Consider the following 22352-nt stretch of genomic DNA (forward strand, 5'->3'; position numbering starts at 1 on the left):
GAGGGTCAGAGAAAAAGAGGAAAGACCCCCAACGAGATGGATTAGCCAAGTGGCAGCATCGATGGACTCAAGCATGGCAACAGTAGTGAGGTTGTCCCAGGATTGGGCAGTGTTTCGTTCTGCTGTGCATAGGGTTGCTATGGGTCGGTATCTACTGGATGGCACCTAACAACAACAACAAATCTCAAAAGAGACTGACTCAAGATACATCCTACACTAAGCCTGTCTCATTCATGTAACAAAGACAGCATGAAAAAAACAAAACTAAGATGATGGAAGAGAGACCTTGGTGATGAACAACTTCCTGCTACTGACAACTAAGATGTATTGACACAAACCAACACAGTTACTCAGTAATTTGGGACTAAGAGTCAATGGAATATAGTTAACAAACATCAAAAAATCTTAATGAAGTTGACAAATGCCTAAGAGATTTATCCTCTTTGGTGTGGAAGATGGCACTCTGGATAAGCACTGGACTGCTAGCCATAAGACTGGCAGTTCAAACTTAACAGCCACTCCTTGGAAGCCCTATACAGGGTCAGTATGAATCAGAACCAATTCTATGACACTTAACAACATGTAAACAATACTAAGTAAATGAGGTTAGTTTTTGCTGAGGAATAAATACTTAAAACAGGTAGGATTGACAAGAAACATAGAAAATGAGATAAAATTTAATTTAATTTAAAACCGTATAAACTGTAAATTCAGTTTGGGGGTCCTACACTTATAATTTCCTCCCCTAAATGAAACCCTACCACCATGTGTCAGTTTGCTGTACTTCGGTAGCTTTGTGTTGCTGTGATGCTTGAAGCTATACATTGGAAATTTCAAATACCAGCAGGTGACCTAGGGTGAACAGGTTTCAGCAACACTTGTAGATTATGACAGACGAGAAAGAAAGTTCTAGAGATATTCTTTCAAAATTTAGCCAATGAAAACTTGATGGATCACAACAGAATACTTGCTGGAAGATGATGTAGGACTGAGTAATGTTTTGGTTTGTTATACAAGGGGGCTTCAAAAGTACATGAAAACATTGCATTATCTTTTAATTACATTTATTCATGTTTTTTGAAGCCTCCTCGTACACAAAAGTTCCCATCAGCTGTACCTGACTCAATGGCAACTGACAACAATAAGAAAGTAGAGACTTTAGAATACTTCATAGATGGGAAAGGACCTATAAAGAAAGAGGTACCAGGATATGCTGAGCTTTGTTGAGAAGGAAAAGTAGCACCACAGTTGTCAGGGTTAACACAGGGACCTCAGAGTCTTTAATGGGCACCTCTGGTTATAGTTCCTCATTTTCAAAGTGCATTTCAAAACTTGGTCTCTGGATCAGAATAGGTCAAATGAAGCCACCATTTGCCATGAAGTGTATCTTTTGTCTCAGAAAGTGATGTGGGTAAGTGCTATTAGGGGTTCAGAACAAAGCACCCTGATACCTGCAGACAAGCACTTGCTTCAGATAGAAAAGCAAAAATAGGTGATGATCCTGGACAGAGAGAGAGAAAAAAAAGTAGAACAAAACTCAAAATCATAAACAAGACCAGGCTTACTGATGTGATAGAGACTGGTGGAGCCCTTGACACTGTGGTCCTTAGATACCTTTCAAATCTGACACTGAAGCCACCCCCGAAGATCAACTCCAGCCAAACAACAGACAGGCTCCTATAAGGGATAATAACACCAGGGAGGAATGTATTCCTCAATATGATCAACCATAAAGGATCAATGGGCAGCCTTTACCTCAAAACAAAGCTCAGAAAGCAGAAAGGGGCAGGAAAGAAGGACAAATGGAAATGAGGAACCCAGGGAGGAAGTGGGAAGGGTACCGTTGTTACACTGAGGGGGTTGGCAACCAATATCATGAAACAAACTGTGTAAATTATCGAATGGAAACTAATTTACTATTTTAACTTTCACCTAAACTACAATAAATAAATAAAACAGGTGCTGGTTCCCCCTCTCTCAGAGGGGAGTCAGTAAGGAGGACTGAGAACAGATGTTCTTTATTCACAACTCCTGGATGTTTCCTAAGTAAACACAGGTTTACAGTCCAATATTCCTGATCAGCTCATTCTTATCACACAGCAAATTGCAGTGACAAGAACACATCAGACAAGGATAAAGAGTGAGCTCATGTAACATGTAGCAGGGTATAGTGGAAAGAGTAAGGGCTTTGAAGGCAAGATGATGATATTGTTGTTGGTAAGTGCCATTGAGTCGGTTCCAATCCATAGCAACTCTATATAGGGTTTCTAAGAAGTGCCTGGTGAATTTAAACTGCCAACCTAGGCAGTCAGCAGTCCAGTGCTTATCCTATAGCACTGTACAGGGATAACTGGGTTTAAATCTGGGACCCAACACTTACCAGTATGACTGTGGACAAGTTACTTAACCTCTGTTTTCCTGTCTATGAAATAGAGATAATAATTTCTGTTTTTCAAGGTTGCTGTAAGTAATGGAAAAGATAATATGAGGAGGTTTTAAAAAGTTTGTGGAAAAATGGAATAAAAAGAACATAGTTTTTCCAAAAACTTTTTGAGGTTCCCTTGTATAAGTTCAGTACCTGAAACTTTAATAGATTCTCAGTAAGTTTGTGTGTGTTTGTTTTCCTCGCTTCCCATTAAGGGAGTTAGGCAAAAGAACATTTTCCAAAATTTAGTGCAACATCCCTGAGATTGAATCTCCAAACTCCATGGAATGTTTCCAAATGCTTATGGAAGAAGGAAGTTGCTTCTATTTTTTTTAAAACCTCTGTTGTGGGACAAAGGAAAAGTAATATCATCCAGAAACATTACCACAACAGCACCACAAATGAGACGAGGTTCGTTTAACAGGGGAAAGTAATAAAGAAGGAAAAGTAATTAACGTATTTCTATCAGTTTTCATCTCAGCAGAACCACTATTTCTCTATCAACTCAGCACATGTTCCAATATAACATTTGTAGCCTGTCGAGCAGCCTAGCTACAGAGACAAGAGTTGAGTAATGAAATCACTGAAAAGGAATAATCTCTCATTTCTAGCACACAAGTAAGTTTGAACACACTTCTGCTTGCCTCTTCCACCCCAAGGATCAGCTGTAATGGGTTAACTGTATACCACATGATCTTATAAGCCTGAACCCACCCATTTCTGCCCCAGAGTCTAGTTCCCTAGGGACTCTGCCATTTACAGTTTCTAAATACAGCCAGAGGGATGCCTGGACACATCTGGTCACCATTTGATTTCAGGCTTTTACTGTGTTCAGTTTGTTTCAGAAATGAGTCTATAAATAGTTCAAGATCCTCTGCCTCACACTTGAAAAATAAGAAACAATCAACTCTGCCTTTCTTGGAGAAAGGAGAGGTTTCACTGACGTTTAACCAACTGTGATAGTTGATGTTATATGTTAACTTGGCTAGGCCTTGATTCTTAGTACTCTGACAGGCATTATGTAATTATCCTCTATTCTACGCTCTGATGCAAGCAGCCAATTAGTTATAAGGATAGTTTCCTTAGGGTTGTGACCTGAATATCGAATCGTGGAAACCCTATACAATGTCACTATGAGTTGGAACCGACTTAATGGCACTTAACAACAACACCAAACTATGTGTCAACTCGGTTGACCCACAATTCTCAGTGGTTTGGCAGATATGCAATGATGTAATCATCCCCATTATCTGATCGGATTTAAGGGGATTAGGGTGGGATGCAACCCCCTTCATCAGAACACACCACCAAACTGACATAAGGGAAGTTTACCTAGGGTGTGTCCAGCATCACCTTTGATCTTAAAAGAGATGAAAGGAGAGAGAAGCAGCAGAGAGGGAGGGATCTCAGCACCATCAAGAAAAAAGTCAGGAGTGGAGTGTGTCCTCTGACCTGGGGTCCCTGCTCTGAGAAGCTCCTAGACAGACACATGGAGATCTCCAGTGAATGCCAGGACCACAGCTGTTGAAAGGAGGCAAAGTCCTCCTGCCAGAGCTGACAGAAGCCTTTCTCTAGAGCTGGTACTCTGAATTTGGATTGCTAGCCTCCTAAACTGTGAGAAAATAAACCTCTGATTGTTAAAGCCCTCCACTTGTGTTATTTCTGTTCTAGAAGCTCTAGATAACTAAAACAGTGCCTAAAAAAAGCATGGTGCCCCCAGTGCCACTTTAAGCTTTCTGAAGCCTTACATCTCCATATCCCCCCTACAGCACTCACTCTACCCCATATATTGCAGTGGTAGCACCTGCTACATGTTCACTGAATGGAATGTCACTGTGGTAGGGAATGTGAGGATCAAAAAATGGATGAGAATGTGCAAGTCCAAGTGGAAGCAGGTGTGAGTGGCTAAAAGGCGAGATCCAGCCATGGCTTCCGAGGTGTTTGAGTCCATCAGCAAGTTTGGCCTGGCCTTGGCCACTGAAGAAGTGTGGTAAATTCTGCCTTGTATAATGTGAATGTAGGACACAGAGCGGTCATCTTTGATGTGGAGGTCAGGACATCATGGGAGGGGAAGGGACTCATTTTCTCATCCTTTGGAAACAAACCAATTATCTTTGATTGCTGCTCTCAACCATGGAACATGCCAATAGTCACCGGGAGCAGAGATTTACAGAATGTGAACATCACAGTGCACATCCTCTTCTAGTCAGCTGCCAGCCAGCTGCCATGCACCTACACCAGCATCAGAGAGGACTATGATGAGCTGGTACCCAGCACAACAAAGATCCTCAAGCCAGTGGTGGCTCGCTTTGATGCTGGAGAACTAATCACCCAGAGAGAGTTGATCTCCAGACAGGTGCACAACAATCTCTAGGAGTGTGCAGCCACCTTTGGACTCATCCGGGATGATGTGTCCTGGACGCATCTGACCTTTGGGAAGGAGTTCACAGAAGCAATAGAAGCCAAACAGGCAGCTCAGCAGAGAGCCAGATTTGTGATGGAAAAGGCTGAACAGCAGAAGGCAGTCATCATCTCTACGGAAGGCAATTCCAAGGCAGCCAAGGTTCTAGCCAACTCTCTGCCACTGTGGATGATGGCCTGATGGCGCTGCGCCTACTGGAGGCTGCAGAGGACATTGCCTACCAGCTCTGCCACTCTTGGAACATCACTGACCTGCCACACAGGTGGTCAGCGCTCCTCCAACTGCCCCAGTGAGACCACCCTGTAGACCCACCACAGCCCAGAAGATTCTTCACACAGCCTTCCTTCTGCCCCACCCACCCCAGCAATCACTGTGAAATTTCACGGTTGGCTTAAATAGTGAAGGAAATAAAATCACTTCAGATCTCTAAAAAAGGTAAAAATAAATATGGATGAGGCTAGTCTTTGCCTTCAAGTCTCTGCTCAGTCTAATGTAAGAGATAAGTGATGTACCTAAATACAATATCCATAAAGTACCAGAAAAGAGTCAGGAGACAGTATAAGAGCCAGCTGAAGTACAAACAGAATGCTCCCGAGAAGCAAGGATTTTGAGACTTCATCTCATGCACTTGGACGTTATCAAGAGGACCCAGTCCCTGGAGAAAGACACTGTCATAGCTATCTAGTGCTGCTATACCAGAAATATTAAGTGCTTATACTGCAGTGCTTATCCTACAGTGCCACACAAGAATACCTGCCAACTCATAGCATCCTTACGAACAGTTTCCAAGACTGTAAATCTTGGAATTTAAAATAATCCTAATCCTAATCCTGTAAATTGCTTCCTGCTTCATTAGCATAACTGCCTCTAATCTTGCCTCATAAATATAATAAACCCAATGCCACTGAGTCTAGTCCTCATTGTGGTTGTTAAGTGTCATTGAGTCAGTTTCAACTCATGGCAACCCTTATAGGGTTTCTAAAACAGTGGCTGATGGGTTTGAACTACCAACCCCGTGACTAGCAGTGCAGTGCTTACCCTACAGCGCCACACCAGGACACCTTTTGACTCAAAGCATCCTTATAAAGGGTTTCCAAGACTGTAAATCTTTATGGGAGAAGACAGAAGAACAGCTGGTGGGTTTGAACCATGTATTGTGGGGTTAACAGTCTAATGCTTATTCCACAGTGTCTCCAGGATTCCCTCTATTAACATTACAGAGATAAGGATTTACAACACATCAGATAATTACATCAGATAACAAAATGGAGGATAATTACATAATACTGACAATCATGGTCTAGCCAAGCTAACACATATTTCTGGGGGACACAATTCATCCGTAACAGACATGGCAAAGTAGAGGGTCAGTGAAAAAGAGGAAGACCCCCGATGAGATGGATTGATACAGTGGCTACAACTCAAGGGCTCAAATATAGCAACACTTGTGAGGATAGCGCAGGCTTGGGCAGTGTTTTGTTCTGTTATACAAAGGGCTGCTATAAGTCAGAACGGACTCAAGGGCACCTACCCACCACCACAGTGAGAATCCTAGGGATGGTGATGACTTCAAGAGAAAAGTAGCATTTGAATTGAGTCTTGAAGAATGGGCTGAATTTTGAATGGCAGAAACTGGGGAAGTGAGAAGTATTAATATATTTCAGGAAGAGGGGACCAACATGAGTAAGAGCAGAGAAGCACAGAGCATTTGAGAAAAGAGCAACAGACAAAATAGCCAAGAGTTTGAGAAAGAAATTAGAGAAATGAGCCCATACATTATTAAAAGGTTACAGTAGTGAAACAATATAATGTGTTTTCATATACGTTTGAAACTTTCTTATCCAGTATGGTTCTGTTGTTGTTGTTGTTAAGTGCCATCGAGTCGGGTCCGACCCATAACGACCCTGTACAGGGTTTCCGAGGGTATAAATCTTTACGGGAGTAGAAAGCCTCATCTTTCTCCCGCGGAGCGGCTGGCAGTTTCGAACCGCTGACCGTAAGGTTCGCAGCCCGATTCGTAACCACTACGCTACCAGAGCTCCTTAGTATGGTTCTAGCACCAAAATAATAAGAGATTATGGGAACAAAATAAGGAGTTTACAATGAGACCCCAAGCAAATGTAAGAATTTAGCAAATTAGAAGAGTGGCTTTTTATCTTGACAATAAAAACAGGAGTTTCAATAAATGGTATTGGGCCAATTGGCTAGTCTTCTGGAAAAAAATAAACAGAGCTGGAGTCCTACCTCATTTCTCACACTGAAGAATTCTAGATGGAATGAATATTTAAATATGTATGTATAAAGTATTTATGCAAGGGAGCTTCAAAAAGTTCATGGAAAAATTCTATGATCTTTTCATTTTTCTCATACTTTTCAAAGCCCCCTCGTGTGTGTGTGTGTATGAGATATACTATAAGCATTCCAGAACACAGGAGAAAGATGAGGCTTTCTGCTCCCACACAGATTTACAGCCTCGGAATCCCTATGAAGGGTTGCAATGAGTTGGAATCAACTCAAGGGCACTGAAGAACAAACATACCAGAAAAAAGAGAAAACTACAATGAATATTTTCATAATCTCAGAATGGATAAGGCCTTTCTAAGCTTGACACACCAAAAGCCATGAGAAATGTTGATAAATTTTATCACATTTAAAAAAAAAAAGTATTATTATCCACACACAGCAAAAGCTTAAAAATCACAACAGAATGAAAAGAAAACCATAAGCAGGGGAAATATTTGCAATAAATATGGCAGACAAAAGACCGATTTCTTTAATATACCAATTACTTTAAAAAATAAGACATAAATAAACAATAAAACAGAAAAATGCAGAAGTGATATCAATACACAATTTACAGGGAAGAAAAGACACAAATGGCCAATAAAAATGAACCTCAATTATAGTAAAAGAAAAGCAAATCAAAACCAACAACAAGATATCATTTCTACCTACCATATGGGCAAAGATGAAAAAAATCAAGGGGCGTGATCCAGTGTTCTAAAACACTCTTATTAAGGGTTTGCTCTTGTCAGCTGCCATTGGGTGGGTCTCTAACTCAAGGCAAGGCCATGCACAATGGAATCTCCTGATCGTAGGGCTTTCACTGGATGATTTTCTGAAGCAGATAACCTGGTCTTTCTTCCCTGTCTGTCTTAGTCTGGAAGTTTCAATTAAATCTGGTTAGCATCACAGTGACATGCAAGCCCATGTCACATGACAAGTGGTGAATGCACTTTAACTGGATTTTCTTCTATGAACTTTCTGAAACTCTCTCATATATGTAACAAAAATCACTTGCCATTTCAACATTTCTAACATGCATAATTTAGTGAAATTATTTTCATTATGTATATTCAACCACCATCACTACCCATTTCAAAAATTTTCTATAAACCCTTAACAGAAGCTCTGTCCCCTAAACAATGACTATCCCTTTCCCCCTCCCACCCAGCCACTAATGGTAACCACTAATAAACTTTACTCTCTGTTCTAGATATTTCATAGAAATGGCTGTGGAGCGGCTGGTCAGCAGCTGAGTGCTTAACCATTGCCCAATCATGGCTTCTTCATTGCTGTGCTGCTGTGTGTTGTTAACTTGGTTTCACCTCATAGTGACCCTGGATAGGGTTTCTGAGGAGCAGCTGGTGAACATGAACTATTAACCTTATGGTTAGCAGTCCAGTGCTTATCCTACAATGCCATACTATTAATCATTGTTGCTGTTGTTAAGTGCCATCGAGTTGAGTTCCAAACCATAGCGACCTTGTATAGGGTTTCCGAGGAGCAGCTGGTGAGCTTGAACTGCAAGCCTCCCAGTTCAAGTGGACTTCAACCAACAGCGCCACACCAGGACTCCATTCATCACTGTTGTCGTTGTTGTTGTTGTTAAGTGCCCTCGAGTCGATTCCGACCCATAGCAACCCTGTATAGGGTTTCTGAGGCGCAGCTGGTGAGCTTGAACCGCAGACTTCGCAGTTCAAACGGCTTGCAGTCTGGCGCATTAACCCACAGCGCCACACCAGGACTCCCCATTAATCATTAGGGGAAATGCAAATCAAAACCTCAATGAGATGAAACTTCACATCCTTTGTAATTGGTACTGTAGGACAAGCACTGGAAGAAGCTCTGGTGGCATAGTGGTTATGAATTGGGCTGCAAACCACAAGGTCAACAGTTCAAAACTACTAGCTGTTCCGCAGGAGAAAGATGAGGCTTTCTGCTCCCGTAAAGATTTATAGCCTCGGAAACCCTGTATAGGGTCGCTATGAGTAGAAACCTACTCCAAGGCACATAACCACCACTGTCACAAGGTCAGTGGTCCACACCCTATACAGGGTCACTGTGAGTTGGAATTAACTCCAGGGCACTTAACACAATATACAATGCATACTAATGAGCCCTGATGGTATAGTGGATACACACTGGACTGCTAACCGCAAAGTCAGTGGTTCCATACCCATGATAAAGATGAGACTATCTGCTCCCATGAAGATTTATAGCCGTGGAAATCCTGTGGAGTAGTTCTACTCTATCCCACAGGGTTACTGACAGAAGTGGGTTTTTATACAATATATTCCTACCTAGAGAACTTCTGGAAAGATACTCAAGAAATTAAGATAGTGGTTACCTCTAGGGAAATCTTGGGGGAAGGCAAGGAAGAGGTTGAGGGTTTTTTTAAAAATGTTTACATTATACTCTTCTGCATTGTTTGCATACTTTAGTAGCTTACATTGCCTTTCCAGTCAGATATTTGAATAAGCTAATTAATTAGCTGATACTTTGGTTTATACAGTTGTTCTTGTTCTGCTGAGTATAGAATTAGAAAAAAATCACTCCCATTCTCTCCAAATACTTTCTCTAAACCCTTCTCAAGAGTTTCATTGAGAAGGAGTCTTTTGTTGGTCAGCTGGACTGTCTCCCCCAAACAGAGGACTATTTAAATGGTGCTGAATGAGTACTTAATGAGTACACAGGCTTACTGTGAAAGTGTGTGGGAAGAGGATTTAGCACCTGGCAAGACAGACCAGGTGGCTTCCTCTGGACAGGACTAATGGTATCAGTCTGCTTGTGCATGCTGGTTTACTCTGGTGAACATATGGACTTTTCACTCACAGAGCTGGGCTTCATTTTATATGCTCCTGTTTACAAGATTCAGATTTTCCAAAATTCTCAAAGTAATCAGCCCCATTATCACACTTCTATTCACCAAGCAATTAATTGACAATTCCTTTAAATCCTGGGGACAAGCCCATGTGTACTGACAGAGTGGGAGTGTAGGGAAACTTCTCGACATTGCAGGTGCAAGCAAGAGAATGCCTACATAACTTCAAGGACAATTGTCTCAGGAACGCTATTATTTATGCTTAGGCTGCCCAGGGTCTGCAAACAACTATCAAGCTTTGGACATGACTCCCGTACAGATAACTTCTGTCCAGTCTAGACTTCTCAAGGACGATCAGGAATTTTTGTTTCCTTTAGGCTCACAAAGGCAAGCAATCCAAATAAGCATGCTTTCTTTTTTAATCATCCGACTTTAATTCTCTCATTTGCGGTTGTTATTTTTATTTTATAGTTTGGGTGAAGTTTACAGAACAGTTTAGTTTCCCTTTCTCACTTTGTTATGAAACACTAGTTGTAACCCTCTCAATATAACAGCACTCTTCCCACTTCCTGCCTGGGTTCCCTGTTTTCATTCGTCCACCTTTTCTGCCTTCACTCTGAACTTTGGGGGCAAATGCTGCCCTTTTGGTCTCATTTGGTTGATTGTTCTGAGGAGCATGTTCCACACAAGTGCTTTTGTTCACTTTATGGGCCTGTCTATTGTTTGGCTGAAAGGTAATCTCCCCAAGTGGTTCAGTTTCAGGTTTGAAGAGTGTCTAAGGGTCACAGTCTCCGGGGTTCCACCAGTCTCTATCAGACCAGTAAGTCTGGTCTTCTTTATAATTTTGAGCTTTCTAAACAAGCCTTTGCATTGTAAAACATTTCTCGACTTTCTGCTATTCATTTTTGTACAGGCATTTGGTACTAGCAGCAAAGAATAAGTGTCAAGGATCTCTAGTCTTCAGATCCTTCTATGAATCTGAAAACAGTCTTTAAGGATTTGCAATCAAGTTTCCAAAGAGGGGGAGAACAAGTTAGATGAATCCAAAAGAATGACCTTATTCCTTTAAAATCCAGCCATGGACACTCTTATGTAGCAGAGCAGCTGTGCTGCTGGCAGAGGGCGTACACTGAAATGAAACACTGATGGCAACTCCCCTCCCCTCACTTGGGTCTGGCTGCAAAGTCCCATCCAATTACTGCACAAAAAGGCCTTTTCTTATAAACTTCTCTCTCTTCCATTTCTGCCTCCATCTTGGTTGGGAGGAAATAGCACTATGGAATGTATAAAGCTCTACAAATATTCATGAGAAAATGTTTTGCCGCCCACAGGCTCCCCAGTGTCCCTAGCACATACATGCATTAGGGAAAGGGGACACTCACACAAAGAAACTCAGAGAATCAGTGGTTCTCTAACTTAGGAAACCATGAGGCCTTCTCAGAACAAGCAGGCAGATCCAGGGACACAGAGTCCTATCTTGTCTCTCATTCATGCAATTATTATTAAATCTTTAATCCAATGATCATTACTTGATCATTTAAGACAGGCAGCACTGGAAATACAAACATAAATACGGTTGTCTGATATAGTGTTGAAAGCTTGGACCTTGGAGTCTCAGTTGAAGATTTGAATGTTGGTCCTACTACTTGGTTGTGTGACTCTAAACAAGCTGTTCAATCTATCTGAACCTGTATCCATCCCTAAAATGATGATAATCATTTCTACTGTAGATAGTGACATCATCCTAACAGCATCTGTCCCATGACTCTGTGAACTTTCAAATTCCTGCTCATCTTATTTTCCTCTTCATGTTTCCCTCTCCTCTTGCTCCTCGAAGGTCATTCTGCAGTTTTAGTGACCCTTCCACCTTTTTTCATTCTTCCTCTCAAGTCCTCACTCACACTCCAAATTCAAGACATACAAACGAGATGAGGGTTATACTCTTGATTACATTTCACCTCACTTATTTTCCAAGGCAACAGTAACAGATCACTTATCTTGTCATTGACTGGGGACTCCAGACAGAAATGCCACAGCATGCTAACAGAGAATCCATAATAATGGGAATCTTCTATTCCCCATATTTGTTGTTGTTGAGTGCCCTTGAGTCGGTTCCAACTCATAGCAATCCTGTATAAGGTTTCCCAGGAACAGCTGCTGGGTCTGAATTGTTGACTTTGTGGTTCACAGTCCAGTACTGATCTTACAGTTCCACATCAGGAGTGCAACTTCCTCATCCTGAGTGACCATTGGGGTGATTTAGAGTCAGGGATAGGTCTGCTATAAAGAAAAAACGCTTTTCTTGGAATTCTGTGAAAGCAGTACATTTTCTGCCTCACTGGGAGCTTTGCTCTACACTTCATGGCCTATCACTAGGATAAGGAATGGTACATCTTACCATATCAAGTACAACTCTGGACAAGCCAAAAAGAAAAAAAAAAAATGCATTTTTGTAGCTGTTCCTTTGTTTCTTTGGGCCTCAGCTTTTTCCATCTTTAAAGTAAGTAGTTTGAATGGTCTCCAGCACTTCTTCAGATATTAACATTCTAGAATTCTGAAGTCAAACTCTTTAGCTACCACATTCAGAATTTAGAAGTTTTGCACAACTTACTTTACATGTTCCAATGACATACAGTCCTCTGCACTTTAATTTGAAATCATCTTTTTTTTCCCTAATGCAAATGAATACCAGCTGCTTCCCATGCTCCATAAACTGTAAAACTCATCCAGTTCTCTGTCTTCCTGTCTCTGGACCTAACATTACTTCACTAAACAATCACACACAGAATGCCTGTGAGGTGTACTACGCTGATAGCAGCTTTCCTCTTGGTTCCTGTAGTCCAGCCCTTTAGTTATTTGTGCGTGTGTGTGTTTCCTCTGAAGACTGTCCAAGTTCCTGATATCCTTAAGTTGCAGTCCACAACTAAAGAAAGTACTCACAAGAGACTCTGTCTCACACACGCACATTCCTTCAGAACTCTTTGTGGGTAGGCAGGCAATGGGTGTTCTCTTGTGTGTGTGCTGTTTAGGGTTCAGTGTAGTGAGGGCACTAAAGAACTATTAAAACGACAACAAACAACAATATTACTGCTATAAACTCAGTTTTAGATTCAGTGGTTGTGAGAGGAAATCTGTTCATTCACGTGATTTTGTTTTTATCAGAAAAAACTACAAAAGTGTTCTAGGTATTATGTTTTAGCTAAATAACAGAACTTTGAAATAAAGATCTCCGGGAGAATAGAAGCAATTGGTTTCCACAATGGACTGGGAAGCTTTTTGGTCCTGGACATGGTTTTTGTTGACCCAGGCTGTACTTGTTTTGAAACAGCCACTTACAATCCTTGCTGGGTAAAGCTGAGCTAATGAGCCTCATGGAAAGTTTTACAAACATCCAGTCACCCAAACACAATACACTTGAGCAGAGGATGCCTGCTCCAACAGATGTTCCTGACCAGGAAAAAGGCAGGGAAGTTCATTTTCCAAGTAGAGCATACTGGTCCCAGAAGGGATCATAACCAAATTCAGAAGGAGATTTTTAAATCTAATTAAACTCTTAGAAAAAAGTTTGGACATCTTGCTTTTCTAGTACTGTGAAAATGGTAATTACAACAGGGACCAAGCCACAGAATGCCTACATTCATTCATTCAACTCCTAATTGTCAAGCACTGGGCTAGGCACTTTGCATAGTTATTTCATTTCCTCCTCACAATGACTCTTTGAGGTATATATTAAAATTCCTATTATAGAAACTAGGATTCACAGAGGATGAATCCAAAGTAAGCCAGCTAATATGTTACTGTTCAATTCGAATTCAGGTTTAACTCTGCAAGGTTGGTGGATCAAGCTTATCAGCTACTCCGCAGAAACCCTATACATGGTCACTATGAGTCGGAACTGACTCAACAGCACTTAACAACAATAACAACATTAAAATGATTACATATGAAAAAAAATTCAGATTTATTACAAAGTATGAAGTCAGACAAAGTAGGCCAATTTTGAGGTAAAGTTTCAGTGCAAAGCAAATATTAACAAAAATCGAAAGCACATGTTAGATCAATAATGATCTACTTTTAAGAATGGAGAGCTGTTAACAGAGGGTAATTGGACAAAGGTATTTACTTTTGCTGCAAATAGATCCATGAATGTAGTGGAGCATACAGGGGGCAAAGTTATGAAAACCTCTTAGATATAACCAAACACTTTGAGGGAATGAGTCGTTGGGCCTGGGGGTTCAGGACTTGGGGTACACCAAGCTCAACTGGCAGAACATAGTCCACAAGACAATGTTCCACATCCTACTTTGGAAAGTAGTGACTGAGATCTTAAAAGTTCCTGAGTAGCTATCTACGGTGTATAACTATTGTTCTCTCCTTGTCTGAAGGAAAGAACTGGTGAAAGTGCTCACAAACAAATCTGTCTGTCTGTCTCTCTCTCTCTCACACACACACACACTTTCAGGACTCTGTCAATAGGCAGACAATGGATGCCCTCTGTGTGTTGTTTAGGGTTCAGTGTAGTGAGGACACTAAACAAATATTAAAAACAATAACATTACTGCTATAAACTCAGTTTTGAATTCAGTGGTTGTAAGAGGAAACCTCCTACTCACTCACATGATTTTCAAGTGTGATGAAAATTGAAGACACATGGAAACAATTAGTCCAGTGGACTAACGGACCACACAAGTATCAGTCTCCACAACCCTGGGACTAGAAATAGGGGATGGTGCCTGGTTACCACTACCAATTTCTCTGAAAGGGATCTTTAGTAAGGCCCTGCATAGAGTGGGAGAAAAATGTGGAAAAAAATTCATAATCATAAGGCTTACTGGTCAGACAGAGACTACTGGGACACCCCCAAGACTATGGTCCTTATTCACTCATCAGGTCTGGAAGTGAACTCACCCCTGTGGCTCAGTTTCCAGTCAAACAAGAGGCAGGTCTATAAGGGGAACAATGACACTAGTAAGGGACGCACACCTTAGAATAATCAAGCATCTGAGATCAAAAGGACAGCATTTACCCAAAGACTAAGTTCAGAGGGGTCAGAAAAGGAGGACTAGAAACCGGAAACAAACAAGGGAGTAAGTGGGAGAGATGACACTGCACTGAGGGGCTTTCAATCACTAAGATGAAACACAACATGTATGGATTGTTGAAAGTCCCATGCATATCACTTTGAAGAGTAGTAACTGGGATCTTAAAAGCTCACGAATGACCATCTAAGGTGCAACTATTGGTGTCTCCCTGTCTGGAAGAAAGGAAAATTGAACAATGCATAAAAACAGTTAGTCCAACAGACTAATGGCCTATGGAAACATTAGTCTCCATGACCCTGAGACCAGAAAAACTAGATAGTGCCTGACTTCTACTACCCAACCGTTCTGAAAGGAAAACACATTAGAAGGTCCTGGATAGAGTGGGAGAAAATGTAGAACAAAACTCAAAACCATAAAATAAAAAACAAAAAACCAAGTTTACTGGTCAGATAGAGACTGTGGAATCTAGAAACTATAGTCCTGGGTTACCTTCAGGTCTGGAACTCACCCCATGGCTCAATATTTAGCCAAGCAATAGATAGGTACATATATGGGGGTGACTGACATTAATGAGGTACACACACCATAGAATGGTCAACCATTCGAGATCAAAAGGGCAGCATTTACCTTAGAACACAATCTATAAGGGTGTGGGGAAATGAGAAGGAGTGGAAACAGGAAACACAGGGCAGAAGTGGAATAGGTGATTGTTACATTGAGAGGTTTGCAATCATTGAGATGAAACAAAGTGTATGATTTGTTGAATGTCAAACTGATGATCTGCTCCACAAACCTGCACTCAATTCATAATAAAAAAATTTTTTTTAATCATGCCTCTATAAAACTGATACTTAAAGATATCATAAATGTTATAGAGAGGATTTCTGTGCTTTAAGAAAGGATAAACTAGGTAGTATTCCACCTGAAGCTTAATTATGGCATTCTGCTTCTTCTACCTCTGGTGGTCTCTGAGTTACAATGATTAGGGTTAAGCCTGACCTCCAATTTCTGTGTTTAAGCAATGAGGCTCTCTGATCAAACCATGTGGATATGGGTCCTACCACCATCAGGGACCTCTGGCTCTCCCCCAGCTTATGACAGAGATTCCCTTTCTTCTCTCTCCTGTACAAACTCCCCTTGGGATTGATGAGGGCCTCAGACAATTAATGAACAAACTGGAATAAACCTCAGGAGACACAGATTTTATCTCTCTGCACAGGCTTCCTGTCTGAGTCTACTCCTTTTTTTTTTTTTTTTTTTTTTAAAATTAAATGATTTTATTTTGCATTGAGTGAAAGTTTACAGGGCACATCATCAGCTTCACATTCAACCATTCAAATAGCTTGTTTCATTACATTGATTATTATCCCCACCATATATCATCAGTTTCAGTGTTTCTCTCTATCCTCTTTAGCTTTTTTTTTTTTTTTTTTTGGATGGGGGGGGACTTGGCTTTTTGGAATTTACAGTCTCGGCTTTTAGGGAAGATTTTTACATTTGTCTGTGGATATCCAGGGCTCATGTATGAGATTACTAACAAGCATTACTGAATAATCAGATGAGGGACAGTTTGCTATGTCTGCTAGGTAGCTAAAGTCTGATCCTCAGAGCCTATGGTTTGGACGGTCAACAACGCTTGGGCCCACAGGGGCTTGGCCTCCTGACTGGGTCTGTACTGTCTGCATCTGAATCCTCCTTATTTATTGATTGTTTAAGGGACGCTGCCTGTCTTAGGTTGTCAGTGCAAATTCCTCAGTCTTACCAGTCATTGAGTGAGTCTACTCCATTTGATCTTTCTATTGAACTTCAAATCAGACAACAGAAGAAGAATCATATTTATGAATTCTACTCCTCTATGACTTTCTGTGCTTCTATTAGATTATTTTTATATATCTAAGCCTTGTAAATGTAAATCATGAGCCTCACACCCAACTCATGCATAAGCTTGTTTGCTTTGTTTTAACACACACACACCTATCAGATTATTGACTTATCAAATATTATATAAAATACTTGATTTTTCTTATGTATAGAACATACCTGGTTATGCCCAGGGAGGGTTGAAACATTCATGAGAATGTTTATACTTTCTGCTAATAGAAAGAATACCATCTTCTATGAAAAATATTCTCGACTATATACACAACTGTGGATTGCAATAGGAGTTCCACCCTCTCTGAGTCTGTTCCTTTTGTGGCTTTTCTTGGAGGATTTCAATGAAACCCTACATATACCAGTTAATGGGAAACCTCACCCTGGGTGCTGGGATAAAAAACAAGGGCCGTAAGACAAACTTGGACCTGTCAGTATTCTCATATTCAAAGGACAGAGGCTCATATTATAGGTGAAGGGACCTACAGAGACATGGGTCCCACAGGGGCATAGGGGATTGCTTCCAGAAGTTACCCTCTGAAGGGAAGACTAGGGGAATGACATCTCAGTGGTTTAAAACTATCCAATCATCTTCAGAAGTCTGTTATCAACAGAAAATCAGTATTTTCTCCTGTAAATCATTCAGACTCTAATTATTCCTTTGGCATAATTAGAAAGAGTTTCACAAAAGACTAAAACACTTAGCAGAAACACACTTTGACTTTCTGTTCAAAGATATATAAACTGAGACACAATGATTGGTTGCTTAGAGTTCCCCTCAAACTATTTCTATTTTCAATGGTATTTCCTAAGGACACATTCCTGTAATATTCTTTTCTTTTCTATGTAAGCATGATACTGACCCACAAATGTCAGGTAAATAGTGTTTCTAATTTTAGGGATGGTTTTCCACAGAGAGTACCCTGGCGGCTGGTAGGGAGAGGACCGCAGCCTGTAACCACAGGACTGAATGAGGCAAGGCTTGCTGGCCGTCATGAGGACTGAATACGTCACCTTTGACAGTGCTCAAATCAGAACACGACCTGGTAAGCAATGCTGCTGCTTCACAGAACAGAAGGAAGTCTCCAGACCCAACTGTCCAGACCTGCTGCCTTGAATTTTGCGAGAGAACTAAACAGAGCTATCAGAGTATAGGTTACCCAGACTCAGGAAGGGTGACCAACAGCTTCAGCAAAGCTTTGGCTGGTTTCTTGATCCTCAGATCTCAGATAAGTGGACCTCATTTTCTACATACCTTTCAGGCTGTCTGACCCTTTCATACTCAGCCTACAAGCATAAGGCACAAAGAGGAAACTAGTTTGTAGGATTCCTAGGCCCTTCTCTTGTGTGCCACTCAAAGTCAAGTGTGTATTGACTTAAGGTGAGTACAATTACCCACCACAGGAGCAAAACACTAACTTGTATCCCACTAAGTCATACTGAGGCCTACATGGACAACTAGCCACTTTCATGCACTGAGCAAGGAGTCTTTTCCCATCTGTTTTTCTCTTTCTGGAAGTGATACTTTTTACTTTTGTTTCTCAGCTTCGGACCAAAATACCATAAGTAGTTGTTTTGAAAAACTGAAAAAGAGGGATGGAGAAATAATAAATGGTATTACCACATCCTGAGATGCATATTGGGGGTCCTCTGGGTTGACTGACCAGTAGCAGTAATCAAAGCCAAATGTTACAACCTTCTCCCGGGAGTCCCCAAAGCCATCTGACCGACTGTCCACCTGTAACCACACATAGGATCCAATGTCATCTCTATTAGAATATCAGATTCTGGACAGAGGTCCTAAATTTCTCTTTGCTGTAGTTAGAGACCTGGGTTGGTCATGCCATGTTTACAATATGTACCTGAAAAAGAAAAATAGTAACTTCTGTCCCCATCTCATTAGGCACAAATATAATCCCAGAGAATTAAACTTGTCTAAGTCTACCTCCTTATGAACCAACCATGTGAGAAATGTGGCAGCTTGGAAGAAAGAGCCTTTCCCTCTCTGGGCATCTTTCTCTCATTATCATTTCTTCAGGAAGCATCTCTACAGAAGAAACTGGGAGTGCATGAGTAGTTCAAACCCAGGCCTGACAGTCTTGTCAATTTATGGCTTTCTCAGCGCTGTTTGGGGGATCTATCCCAAGTGATTTTGAAACTGAGTTAGATAGAAGAGCTAGGACCAACCCAACTGTCCAAGGTAGATGAGGGCCAAGCCAGAACCCAGAACTGCACTTACCACAGATGTTAGAGAAAACAGCATTAATCACAGAAATGCCTTTTCTTACTATTTAAAGTTTACGCTTGGGAAAGGCCATCTCTGGTACTAGCCGCCATACGCTACAGAAGAATGAGGCTGTCAGAATGACTAAGAGATTCTTAGTGGGTGACTGACCTCAGGGGAAAAAGCAGCCAGGGAGGTGTGTAGAGGACAGATTAGGGTTTGATTTGGCCAGGATTTATTCTAAAGAACCAAAAATATGAGCTCCCAAAACAAAGCAACTGGACTGATTAGGCAATAGAGATATAAACAAGAAACAAAGAATGAAAGGTTCTTTGTCTCTGGGGAGCTCCTGTTGAAAGTTTGGCAGGTCCTGTTCTCTTTTAGCAGAGAACTACTGACAAAAGGAAACAGATCACATCACAGAAGCAACACAGGGGTCCAGGTAGTCCTCACTCCTGCCAGCCAGCTTCCTCATGCAGAGTACCACCTGCAAGCTGACTATCACAGTAGTCGGTCACATGGCCAACTTCTGTCTCCTCCCCAAGACAAAAAGTGTTCTACTGGAATCCCACCTTCTGCTGGCCTGGTGATTGGAGGAACAGGATGGAGGAAATGAGCCCTGGGAGGGGTGAGGGAAGGAAGTTCTGTCTGGCCAATTGTGATTTAAAGTTCAGTCATATCAGTGAAAAAGAACTTGTAGCAAAACTTATGGCAGTTGAAAAAAAAAAGACAGGCTACTGACTAACTCCCTTTTGGAATCTGAAAGCTTTCACTAGGACCTCATTTTCATGTGGCCAAAATGAATCCTGCATTAGCAGATGCCTACTACAATCCCTAATAATACCTCTAAAAATGGACAGCTACCAATTGAGAGGCTTGGACAAAGTCCAACTGGTGGTCAGTTCAGTTAGATATACAAGGGGCTTCAAAACTGTGTGGGAAAATTCCATTATCTTTTAACTCCATTTCCCCACAAAGTTTTAAAGCCCTCTTGTACACACGGATTTGCCTGTAGTACACATTAAGCTAGCCAAGGCAGCTACTGACTAGTTTCCACAACAGCTACACTCTGCTTGCTGCCAACATCCCCTACACTTCTTTCCTGTTTTATTTTCCTATCAGCTTTATGGTTGGTCCAAGTGCTTCCCACAATTCTTCTTATATATCCTCCTCTCTGCCACCCATCCTCACTCTAAAAACATTCACATACACAACTTTACCCCAGAAGCCCTCAGTAGAATGAAATAAGGCTTACCTTTAAATTCCTGATTTTTGCCACTTTGCCATCAACTTCCATGATAATTCTTCCACCATCTTTGGTCTCCCTAGAAACAAGATCCAAACTCATATGACAAGAGACAATACTTTCTTCCCCCCTCAAATCAAGAAAAGAGAAGTTGAGGGCTGGCGCAACAAGTACTAGTAGGTAGAATAGATTGTCTCTCTACTACTTACTGTTCCCATAACTAGATATCTGCCCTCTAGATGGTATGCTTCTCTGGATCACTAGAATTTGAATCTCTAATAGCTACTGCTGTTGTTGTTAAGTGCCATCAAGTCAATTCCGACCTATAGTGACCCTGTACAGGGTTTCCAAGGAGCTGCTGGTGAGCTTGAAACACTGACCTTGCAGTTCAAACGACTCTGCAGTCTGATGCATTAGCCCACACCAAGATTGTTGTTGTTGTTGTTAGGTGCCATCAAGTTGGTACCGACTCATAGCGACCTTATGCACAGCAGAACAAAACACTACCTGATCTTAGGCCAACCTCGCTATCGTTGCCAGGCTTGAGCCCATTGATGCTACCACTTTGCTAATCCATCTCGCTGGGGGTCTTCGTCTTTTCCTCCAACCCTCCACCCTACCAAACATGATATCTTTCTCCAGTGACTAGTCCTTCCTGACAATATGTCCAAAGTATGAGAGACGAAATTTGGCCATCCTGGCCTCCAAGGAGCACTCTGGCTGCACTTCTTCCAACACAGATCTGTTGGTTCTTTTGGCAGCCCATGGCACTTTCAATATTCTCCTCCAACACCATAACCCAAAAGCATCAATTCTTCTATGGTCTTCCTTATTCCCTGTCCAGCTGTTGCATGCATATGAGGTTACTGAAAATACCATGGTTGGGTCAGGCACACCTTAGTCCTCAAGCTGACATCTTTGCTCTTCAACACTTAAAAAAAAGGTCTTGTGCATCAGATTTGCCTAATGCAATACGTCTTCTGATTCTTGACTGCTGTTTCCATGAGTGTTGATAGTTGATCCAAGAAAAATGAAGTCCTTGACAACTTCAATCTTTACTCCATTGATAAGAATGGTGTTTACTGGTCCAGTGGTGAGGATTTTTGTTTTCTTTACATTGAGATGTAATCCATACTGCAGGCTGCGCTCTTTGATCTTCATCAGTAAATGTTTTAAGTCCTTTTCACTTTCAGCAAGCAAGGTTGTATCATCTGCATATCTTAGGCTGTTAATGAGTTTTCCTCCAATCCTGATGCCGTTTTTCTTCATAGAACACCATTTATTTATTGAGTAGCTATGAGGAGTCCTGGTGTGGCACTGTAGAATAAGAACTAGACCACAGGTTGGTTTGAACCACAAGGCTGGTGGTTCAAACCCACAAGTCGCTCTTCAGAAACACTATACAATGGAACCAACTCGACAACATTTAACAACAATATGTAGGTGAACTACATATTGTATTTCCTTTCATGCACTCTTCCTAACATATGCTTCTGACAGCTTCCTAGCATATCCTTGTTTTTACAAGAAGCTCTGGTAGCGTAGTGGTTACAAATCGGGTTGCTAATCTCACGGTCAGCAGTTCAAAACTACCAGCTGTTTCATGGGAGAAAGATGGGGCTTTCTGCTTCCATAAAGATTTACAGCCTCAGAAACCTTGTACAGGGTCGCTATGAGTTGGAACTGACTGCACGGCACATAATAACAACAACAAAGCTTATGCTCTTAACTATATCTTAGAAATCAGGCTCAGAAACACAGGAGAGTATCCTTGGCCCAGGGCATGATATCCCTCATTTTCTTTCATATTATAGTCACTGGTAGTGATAAAAAAAAATATGTTAAAGTCCTCTCTGGAGGTCCTGACAACATACTAGGGGGATTTGAAAAGTTCATGGAACAATGAAACTGAAAGACAATAATTTTGCCATGAACTTTTTGAAACCCTCTCGTATTTCCCAAATCCTTTCCTTTTATTTTCCTAAATCAGAGCAATTCTTAAGAATATTTCTAGGTT

The 22352-nt window shown here is 41.2% G+C and overlaps 1 protein-coding gene and 1 pseudogene across 1 annotated transcript in view; one reads left to right on the top strand and one right to left on the bottom strand.

The window, feature by feature from the left end:
• The window catches only part of STARD9 (StAR-related lipid transfer (START) domain containing 9), a 114988-nt gene that overhangs the window by 80565 nt on the left and 12071 nt on the right, over positions 1-22352 (bottom strand). Inside the window, exons 2-3 of the mRNA XM_006831888.1 lie at positions 20345-20414; positions 18487-18603 (exon numbers count right to left, since the gene is read on the bottom strand). Coding sequence (XP_006831951.1) covers positions 18487-18603; positions 20345-20414 — 187 coding nt within the window. The remainder of the gene's footprint in view (positions 1-18486; positions 18604-20344; positions 20415-22352) is intronic.
• Positions 4351-5140, top strand: LOC102839985 (annotated as a pseudogene).

The sequence above is a fragment of the Chrysochloris asiatica genome, unplaced genomic scaffold (genome assembly GCF_000296735.1).
Source record: "Chrysochloris asiatica unplaced genomic scaffold, ChrAsi1.0 scaffold00004, whole genome shotgun sequence".
NCBI classification, from domain to species: domain Eukaryota; kingdom Metazoa; phylum Chordata; class Mammalia; order Afrosoricida; family Chrysochloridae; genus Chrysochloris; species Chrysochloris asiatica.